This window comes from Microcebus murinus, chromosome 3 (assembly GCF_040939455.1).
Source record: "Microcebus murinus isolate Inina chromosome 3, M.murinus_Inina_mat1.0, whole genome shotgun sequence".
Taxonomy (NCBI): domain Eukaryota; kingdom Metazoa; phylum Chordata; class Mammalia; order Primates; family Cheirogaleidae; genus Microcebus; species Microcebus murinus.
The window spans coordinates 100,170,661-100,181,012 of NC_134106.1; the positions used below are offsets into that span (position 1 = coordinate 100,170,661).

At 48.4% G+C, this 10,352-nt stretch overlaps 1 protein-coding gene across 2 annotated transcripts in view; it reads right to left on the reverse strand.

Annotated features, from left to right (window-relative positions):
* CCDC149 (coiled-coil domain containing 149) overlaps positions 1 to 7,883 on the reverse strand; it is a 97,382-nt gene extending 89,499 nt beyond the window's left edge. For both annotated transcript variants that reach the window (XM_012737473.3, XM_012737471.3), the window contains exon 1: positions 7,787 to 7,883. In XM_012737473.3, the coding sequence (XP_012592927.1) occupies positions 7,787 to 7,858 (72 nt within the window). In that variant the 5' untranslated portion in view covers positions 7,859 to 7,883. The remainder of the gene's footprint in view (positions 1 to 7,786) is intronic.
* Between the last annotated feature and the right edge of the window lie 2,469 nt (positions 7,884 to 10,352).

Here is a 10,352-nt window from a genome sequence, read left to right on the forward strand (position 1 = left end):
CTCATCCTTGCAATGAGTATGCACACGTCCAAACTCATCAAATTGTATACAATAAATATGTGCAGTTTTCTGTATATCAATTATATCTTAATAAAGGTATAAAAAAATATATGACAGCATTCATTCACTATTATAAAATAGTCACTCATCACAAATACTAAAACAGCGTTTACACTGTTCCACGTATACCCTGTATCCCAGATCCCTCAAAATGAAGTCATTGGCTACATGCTGTTTGAAGTGTATACAGAGATGTGTGAAGTCATTGGCTACATGCTGTTTGAAGTGTATACAGAGATGTGTGGACGGGCATGGACATGTGTCCTCATTTCTCTTCAATTCTACCTACGAGTAGGGTTGCCAGGCTGTTTGGTTAAATGTATGTTTGACTTTAAGAAAAAGAAATAATAAGAAAACCTTTTCAAAAATGACTGTACCATTTTATATTCCCTCCAGCAGTGTATGAGGGTGCTCTGCCTCCTCGTCAGCACTGGCTTTGTCAGTTTTCTTACTTGCTGGTTTTCCGTTCTATCAGGTGTGCTGTGGGGTCTCATTGTGGTTTCAATTTCCATTTCCCCAATGACTGATGGTGCCGAGCATCTGCTCAGCTGCTTGTTTGCCATCTGAATCTCTTCCTCAGTGCAGCGTTTATTTAACCCTTTTGCCCATTTTAGAAATTAGATTGTTTAAGAAGACAGAATAATGGCCAACAAACATATGAAAAAATGCTCAACATCTCTAATCATCAGAGAAATGCAAATCAAAACCACAATGAGACTCCATCTAACCCCAGTGAGAATGGCCTATATCAAGAAAACCCAAAACAAGAAATGCTGGCGAGGATGTGGAGAGACAGGAACACTCTTACACTGCTGGTGGGACTATAAATTAGTGCAACCTTTCTGGAAAAGAATCTGGAGATATCTCAAATAGCTAGAAATAGAAATACCAATCAACCCAGCAATAGCATTGTTGGGCGGCTACCCAAAAGAGCCTAAGTCATTCTATTATAAAGACATCTGCACCCGAATGTTTATGGCAGCACAATTCACGATTGCACGGTCATGGAAACAACCCAAGTGCCCGTCAATTCACCAGTGGATGATTAAAATTTGGTATATGCTCACAAGGGAAAATTACTCAAGTCTAAGAAATGACAGTGAGCTTGTACTGATTATGCTATCCTGGATTAAGCTTAAGCCCATTATCCAAAGTGAGGTGACACAAGATCTGGAAAATGGGATCCACATCTACTCGCCATCAAGTTGGTACTGACTGACTAAAACTATGTGGCTCAAATGGTAGTAGTGTGCACCAGGGACTCGGGGCGGGGAGGCCACATCTTAAGGATGTGCTGAGCATTGTGGAGGGGAAGGGATTACCTCTAACCCTTCTTAGGGAGAGGCAAAGATATACAATGTAACCAAATGTCAAAAAAAACCACAAAAAACCTTTTATCAAGTGGTGGGCAGGTGGGAGGGGGAGGAGGGGAAGGGGGTATACTTACATACTTACATAATGGGTGTGGTGTGCACCAACTGGGGGTTGGACACGCTTGAAGCGCTGGCACAGAGGGGAGGAGGGGTGGCAGGGGCAATATATGTAACCCCAACAATATTTGTACCCCCATAATATAATGAAATAAATGGAGGAAAAATATAAAATAAAATAAAACACTGGTAACATCTAGTAATGCTAAAAAAAAAATTAGATTGTTTATTTTCTTCTTATTGAATTGTTGAGAGCTCTTTGTATATTCTGAATACAACATGCTTTGTACATACTTGCTCTCCCAGAATATGACTTTTCATTTTCTTAACAGAATCCTTTGAAGAAGGGAAGTTTTTGGTTTTTAATAAAGTCAATATATCCATTTTTTCTTGATGGTTTGTGTTTTCCACATCCCATATGCTCTTCTTATTTTTTAATAGAATCCTCCCAAATTTAAGCTGGGTACATCCAGCTACAGATTACATTTCCAGCCTCCCTTGCAGCTAGGTGTGGTCATTTGACTATGCTCAATGAGATATGAGCAGAAGTGACATGTACAGGTCTAAAGGGACTGCCCTGGACTTCTCCCTCTGTCTCTTCCCCACTTCCTATGGGCTGGGACACAAACATGGGAGCAACACAGCTTCAACCACACAGATGAGGACCATACCAATGGTGGGGCACCAAGATGGAAGAAACCTGAGTTCTTAAATAGCTCCTGAAGCAGGCCTGCCCTCCCAGCCTGGACCACTACGCTATCACATGAAAGAGAGATAGATGTCTACCTTATTTAAACCTTATGGATGTACCCCGCATATTTTGGGGGTAGGTATCTTTGATACAGTGGCTTAGACTCTGTCCTAACAAATACACCCTTCTTTCTTAGGAAGTAGAAAATAATTCCTAATTCTCTGGACCTAGCCTGGTGTTGTGTGGTACATCTACGCAGACAATTACACAATAGTTTCTCAAAGTTTTCCACAGCCCTGGGGTGGTTCAAGAGCATGAGAATATCAGCCCCAGAGTAATTCAGGGGCAGCAGAACAAATTAAAAAACCACATAAACCATGCCCCCTCCTTGGGCAAGAGAGCAAAGTCCCCAAGCCCAGAGCACAGTGAAAAGCAATGCATGGATTTGTTCTTCATTCACCCAAAAGTAGCACAGATATGGTGCAGGCAGCCAAAGGGCCATAGGTGGCCTGAGAGGGGACAAGGGAGGCCACAGCAGTGACCTGGAGACCAAGGACCAGACTGTATGTAGCCTGAGCAAGGAGGGTGTGGCTAAATGGGAACAGCCCACTCCAACACCCCTGCCAGTGACAGTATTGTACAAGCCTCCTAGAATTTAAATGCAAATTCAGGGAAAGGGAGAGGTGTGACTTCAATCCAGGTTACATTTTCACCACTCAAACAATGAAAACTTATAATCAAAATTAAGGCATTATAGCAAAATAAAGTTTTCAATTCATGGACACCAGAGTTTGTGTCCTGAGGTTCATGCTCACTGTCCTACGGTTCCCTGCCAGGCAGAGGGGTAAGCACGAACAAGCATTATTTGTTTGGATCCTCACAATTATAGCACCCATGAGGTAGGTAGGTAGTTTTATTATCCTACTTAAAAATTAGAAAAATGAGTCTCAGAGAAGTTGCTTGTGCAGTGATTCCCTCAATATCCATTCCCCTTCTTCTGGAAAATGGCCCCTTGATGTTGTTTGGGAGTCCCCCCCACCCCTGTTCTGTCTATGTGGCCTGGGCAGAGCTCCAGACACATCTCCAGCCCTAAAACAATCAGATCACTACATTCCTGGGCGGTTTCTTGCAGGGTAGGTAAGTGATCTAAGCAGATTAGAATGGAGCATCCTATGATTTTGTGGGATCTGCCAGACAAGGGTCTCATCTTCCCCTCTGGGCTTAGACTTGAAAGGATGGGAGGCTGAGACTAAAGCCAGGCAGCAAGCAGACTCAACGATGGGGAGGAACCGTCTGTTTGGGTGCTGAATCTAGCTGTGCCCCAAGCCAGTCCCACCATGGAATTATTAGCCACATTAGCTGTGTTTGTTTCCTACGGCTGGTGTAACAAATAGTCAACCACAAACTGGTTGACTTAAAACAACAGAAATGTATTCAAAGTTCTGGAGGTTAGAAGTCCAAAATCAAGGTGCCAGCAAGGCCATGGTCCCCAGTAAGGCTCTAGGGGAAGGATTCTTCTTTGCCTCTCCCTGGCTTCTGGTGGTTGCTGGCAGTCTTTGGCGTTCCTTGGCTTGCAGTTCCATGACTCCAATCTCTGCCTCTGTTGTCACGTGGCATTCTTCCTTCTGTGTCCTCACATTGGCTTCCCAGTGCACCTCTGTGTCCGAATTTTCCTCTTCTTGTAAGGACACTCACGAGTCACTGGGTCAGAGCCCACCCAGGATGACCTCGTTGTAACTTAATCACATCTGCAAAGACCCTACTTCCAAATAGTTGTATTCACAAGTGTGTGTGGTTGGGGGTAGGGGGAGTTAGGACTTGAACATGTCGTTTGGGGCACACAATTCAAACCACAACATCAATCGATAAATTCCCTCTGAACTTAACCACTTTGGGTTGAGTTTTTGATCATTTGCACCAAGAAAGAAGCAGAGCCAAGACCAACCCCAGGCCTCTTTGAGTATCTTCAGAGTTTAAGTCAACAACTGAGACCCAAAGCTGGCTCCTTACCTTAATTTACCATAGGGCTGGGTTACATACATCTATTCAACCTTTCCCTTCTAAAACACAGTGGGTGTACTTTGGGCAGAGGCCCAGTTAACTGTCTTCTGCCTCATGGCTCAAGGAATAGGAGATTGACTGCTATGTAATTAATTAACCAAAATTCAAACAGTGAAAGTGAATTAGGGATAGTCTGTCATAGGGGTGGTAGGCTGAGACATGGCCAGGATCTTTATCTTGGATATATAAAGTTATTGATTGCCTGCACGGCTGCATTTCGAGATTTCTCCAATTTTGAAAGCTCACCTCAGGTGGTGATAAGAAGAACATCTGCCCCTGCCCTGACATTTAATTTCCTACACAGAACATCAGCCATGCTTCCTTCACACGCATGGGCGTGTTTACTTCGGGGCCTGGGAGAAAGCTGTAATTTCGGCTTGTTATACTAAAAATATGAAAATAAAACTGATCTCTGTAGGATCATTTTAAATGAAAACTGCTTCCTGGAGGCAAGCCGAGGAAGCAAACTCACTGCTAGAGAGTACAGGGCTCTGGGCAGGAAGGGCAATGGAGTGAGGAGCCGGGGTGGGCGGCAGAGACCGGGACTGCAGAAAGAGATGCAAGCCCACAAAAAGCCCGGGCTGCCCAGGCTACATGTGTGTGATGTCTTCCCCAGTTGCTTCTGCTGGGCCCCAAATCCCTTTGTAACACCACGGCCACTGACCACACGCTTCCTTGCTTCCTTGAATCCTGCTTGGCTGGGAACCAGCCCTGATCCACACCCACGAAGCCCTGCCAGCCAAACCTGAGCGGGCGGGGACTCGCCTGGGCGCTGCGCCCACAGGCACTTTCCGGCAGTAGACGTATGAATTTCCTGCCGCTGCTATGACAGACTAGGTGGCTCAAAGCAACACAAATTTATTCTCTCACAGTTATGGAGGCGAGAAGTCCAAAATCAAGGTGTCAGCAGGGTTCCTGCTTTCTGGAGGCTTTAAGGGAGAATCTGAAGAAGCTAAGCCTCTTCCAGCTTCTGGAGGTCACCAGCGGCCCCCGGCATTCCTTGGCTTGCCCTGCATCACTCCAATCTCTGCCTGTCTTCATGCGGTCTTCCTGCATGTCTTCGTCTTCCCATAGCCTTCTCCCTGCGTCTCTGTGTCTCAGATCTCTCTCTCATTTCTCTTATAAGGACAACAGTCATTAGATTTAGGGCCCACTCTAAATCCATGATGATCTCATTTTTGCAAGGTCCTTGACTTGATTATATCTGCAAAGACCCTATTGCCAAATAAGGTCACATTCGCAGCTACTGGGAATTAGGTCTTGGATGCGTTTATGGGGGCAGGGGGGGACACAACTGAACACATTACAGTAAATTTGGGGAGGGACCCAGAAACTTGCATTTTTCACAGCCACCCAAAATGACTCTGATGCAGATGATCTGTAGGCTATACTTTAAGAAATACTGATCCAGTTGCTGGGAACTCAGAGACATGGTCCCCTTTCGGAGGGAGATTGCCATCAGTAGAAGATACAGACAGATGAGTCAATGGCTAAAATACAAAGTGTGGCCTAGTGATCCCAAACAGGGAATCAGACAGACCAAGGTTCAAATCCTGCCTCTTCTACCCACCAGCTGTGAGGCTCTAAGCAAGTTCCTTAGCCTGTCTGGGCCATAGTTTCCTTATCTGTAAAATAAAAAAGAATTCCTACCTTATGTGAGAATGAAGCCTATAAAATGCCTAACGAGGAGGATGCACTCAAGAAATAGCCATTAGTTATTATTAAGGTGGGAAACAGGTTGCATTCATTTTCACATCCCTCAGGTCCCCTGGTTGTGTGCCCTGCACATTCTAGGTGTTAATGAATGTTTGTGGGAAGGCAAGAAGGCATCACTCTGGGGAAATTCCAGTGGGATGGACAGGAAAATGCTGGAAGACCCACTCCAGGATCAACTGACTTATTCAACAAGCATTTATTGAGTACCTGCTATGTACGGAGCTCACTGTAGACACTGGAAATAAACAAAACACACAGCCGCATAAGGAAACCCGCTGTTCAAATACAATGTGGTCAGTGTACAGTGAAGAAGGTAAGCATATCAGGGGCATCCCATGCCATTGAGCACTTGATTACATTCCATCCTTTCATATGCTCTTACTGTTTATGGACTGACTTTCCTCCCAGACAACATGGTTAAGCCCCAGGAGTTCACTGAGGGCAGGGAAGTTCTGTCTTGTTCACCAGTGAATCCCAAGCACCTAACAATGTACCTGATTCCGAAGAGGCATCTGCTATGTCTTTGCTGGAGTAGTGAATATTCTGCTGCTATCTGGGGGCCCAACACTGAACTTCTCAGGAGAACCATCTCCAGTCTCCTTGCCTATAAGTATCATTCTTGATGGGCCCAGAAACAAGGTTCCCAGAGAATCTGTCTCCTGAGATGAAGCCTGACAGTTTGAGAAAGGGGAGGCAGGCTGCAACACAATCTATCCTGATACCGTACAGTCAGGAGAGCTTTCATCTACCACACGGACACAAACTAAACTAGTTTAGGGTAGAAGCTACAGTATGGCCTTCCTCTTCAGAAATGTGAGGCTCTGCACACGCTGGACATTAAGTACTGTTATTAGGCCCAGCTGGAGACCGGGTTTCTATTCCCACACACCACGGGGAAAGGAAAAGAGCAAACCAATACACTCTTCACTGTGTGCACGGGAGTAAAGAAAAAGAAGTTCCAGGTCGGCCTTGGGGCGCAGGATGGCTCTCGGGAGGGAGAGAAGGGACAGCTTCCCTGGCACGGTGGGCATGAATACCACCGGGCACTGCCAGCACCAAGGGTGGCAAATCAGGGCAGCTCACCTGTGCGGGGGGAGACACAGCAGTCCCTGCAGCCCAGGGGAGCCAGCAGCTGCTCTCAGGCCAACACACGCTTAGGGTGGACTGAAGATGGCATGGCAGGATTCTGAAGCGGCCCCCAGGGCATGTTTATGACAACATAGTTTGGGGGTGGGGGACGGTGTGCTCTGCTTCCACAAGTCCAGTCACTCCTGCACCTGCGCTCCACTCCTTTGATAAATGGCCCCTGCGCCTTAGCATAGTAGGCCAGCAGTGAACACGTGTTGAGTGAACGAAGAGACGAATGAACCCCGAACTCCCCCACCGGAACCACCCCTGCAGGTAACTCGGCTGGTCCAGGTGTTGCCCCTGGGCTCCAATTCCCCTCCCCCCCCCCCCCGCACCCCCTTTCCGTGCGTCCGGCGGCCAATCGCCCGGCTCGCTGCAGTGGGAGCGGGCGCGCGGGTGGGGCTTGGCGCCTTCTCCTCCCGGATCTCGGGGCTCCTCTCGCCAATCCGGGGCCAAACCCTGCCCGGGGGGGGAAGGCCCCTCCCCACAGGCTGGCACCAGATGGCGCAGGAGAAAGTGGCGCCCGCATAGACCGGGGCGCGCGGGCGGCCGAAACCGCGCACCTGGCGGGTGGCGCGGGCCAGCGCGCCGCGGCCACCGGTGCGCGCCCCCGCGCGTCGCCGCGCCGCCTCGGCCTTGCGGGGCGCGGGCCCGCAGCTGCTCGGCAGGCCCTTCCCGCCGCGCCGCGCCTCGGCCTCACCTCGCTCACCAGCCCCTGCCAGTCGCTCTCGGTCCGGTCGCCGTTCATGGCCTCCTCCTCCTCCTCCTCCATGCGCGGCCGGCTGCACGGACGTCCGCCTTCCTCCTCCTCCTCCTCCTCCCCCGCCTCCCGCCGCGCCGCCGCCCGGGCCCCGCGCGGCCCCGAGAGGGCCCGGCGCCTCCGAGCCGCCGCGCCGCCGCCTCCCGCGGCCGCCCGCGCTGCTGCCTCCACGTCAGCCTCCGCGGAGGAAGGGAGGAGGGGCCGGGCGGCCCAGCGGGCAGGCCTGTGTCCCCGCGAAGAAGCAAATCCCCAAGTCCAGCTGCCCCTGAGCGCTGTCACGACCCCCGCCACTAGAACGTCAGCCCCGCCAGGCCAGGGAGTGCCGCTGTTCGCTGGTGACTGTTTGGTGCCATCCTGGCACATAGTAGGTGCTCTGCACGTATTTGTTGAATGCATAAATGAATGAACCACACGTGCACTTAGCATTGTTTATGAAACTACGAATGTTTGCTTATATATATATATTTTTTTTTAAAGTGTCAGCTGTCACGGATAGAAAGCAAATCTAATAATTGAAAATAAAGCATTATTGGATTCTAAATAAGGCCGAAAGCTCTGAGTGTGATGCTTCGCATGTGTCAAGGGAGGTGTTAAAGACATTCCGGCCTCCAGTTGAGACTTTCTCCGAAGAGGAAGGACTGAAAGAATTACAGAGCGAAGGTGAATCTCGCACATGAGTCAAAGACCATTCAAAGTAGTGCACCTGTGCCACGTAAAATCCTCTCATGGGCCACTATCAACAGTGAGCTTTCCCTTCTTGCAGAAACACTACCTAAGGAGGTGAGCAGGCGGGTCGAGAGGGTGTGAACACGTGTTACAGTTGTGGAAGCATCACAGCCAGCATTTATGTATCATTTTTAGCACCTGTTGATCCTAGGTCAACCCTGTGAGATGGGTGTTATCCCCATTTATCAGATGAGGAAACTGAAGCCTGAAAAGTGGAGAAACAGAGATTCAACTAGGACTTCTGGCTCCAACATCTCAGAAACCTGAAAATGAGGTATCACATCTGCTAGTTGGAAGTATTGAACTCTATCCGTGGCCTTGTCTTGTTGGCATGGTAGATTGTAAAATGGCAGCAATAATTCCCCTTCCTTGTCCTTGCCGTTATCACTAACCTTGACACTGGGCTCACTCATGTGACTTGCTCTGACCTAAGCAATATTTGCAAATGTGCTTGTAAAGCACTTGTACATTGAGACTCATTCTTGCTTCTCCTCTTGGGAACCTGTGATCACCACCATGGAAACAAGCCCAGGATAGCTTGCTGGATACTATAGGACTCCCAGGCAACAGCCAACCAACACCAGATATGTGAGTGAGGCCACTGACCCCCAGCTCACCCAAGTGCATGAGTGAGCCCAGCTGAGCCCAGCAGAAGAACTACCCAGCTGAGCCTTGCCCAATTTGCTGACCCACAGGATCACCAATTATTATAAATAAGTAGTTGTCGGTTAAGACACTAAATTTTGGGGTGGCTTTTTATGTTATCAACATAACTGATACAGGTGGTGACACTATTGATGAAAGGCCTGGATAGCCTGAACTCTCCCTGGCAGCCCTTAAAAAGACAACAGTCCCTGGCATCATAATGTGTTGGGTCCTCACCTAAAGAAGATTCTACAATGGACTCTGATAGGCTAGGGGCTAAGAGAAGGAGCCAGTCTACCAGTCAGTACACTGATTTTTGTGCCTGTTATATACAACTGTACTCATCTTGGGCAAGTTCAAGGACATTGCAGACTATGATCCTTATCTTGGAGAGTTTGCAAACTAATGCTCTAGAGCAGCAGTCCCTAACCTTTTTGGCACCAGGGACCGGTTTCATGGAAGACAATTTTTCCACCGACTGGAGGTGTGGAAAGCATTGTGGGTTGGAGGTACGGAGCTCAGGCAGTGATGCGTGGCCCATTTCCTAACAGGCCACAGACTGGCACCAGGCTGCGGCCTGGGGGTTGGCGACTGCAGCTCTAGAGGACAAGAGAAAAAGAAGGAGCTAGAATGCAGCTAAAGCTTCTGGTCTTCTGACCATTCCAGGCCACCTGACTCATTCTCTTCTTTTTAATCTAAGGAGGCGGAAAGAAGGTCATCCCTGAGCTGAATGTCTAGAGTTAATTAACTCAGTGCGAAGCACTTGTTCCTAACAGCCTGATGTCTCGTGCCTAAAAAGCAAGGTACTGTCTGCCAATATATTGCCCTCTGGCAAACCATCTGCTTTCACTCTGACCTGTCGATGAAATAGACTGCAGGAAGAGTGGACAGAACTTGGTCCATCTGTCTTCTGAGCCTTCTTGTCTGCGTTTTGCTCTCCGCTGGCATTCAAGTGGGAAAGCCCATTGCAGTTACCACATTTAGCTCAACCTTTTTTTACCATGTGCAACTACTGCTTTGGAGCCTTTGCTGATATTTCAGGCAGCAGGATGGACAATCAATGAGCAGTTGGGAGCCAAGAAATTGTCGTATTAGAGACTATGTACCTTTAAGACAACTCTCTCTGTGACTCCGT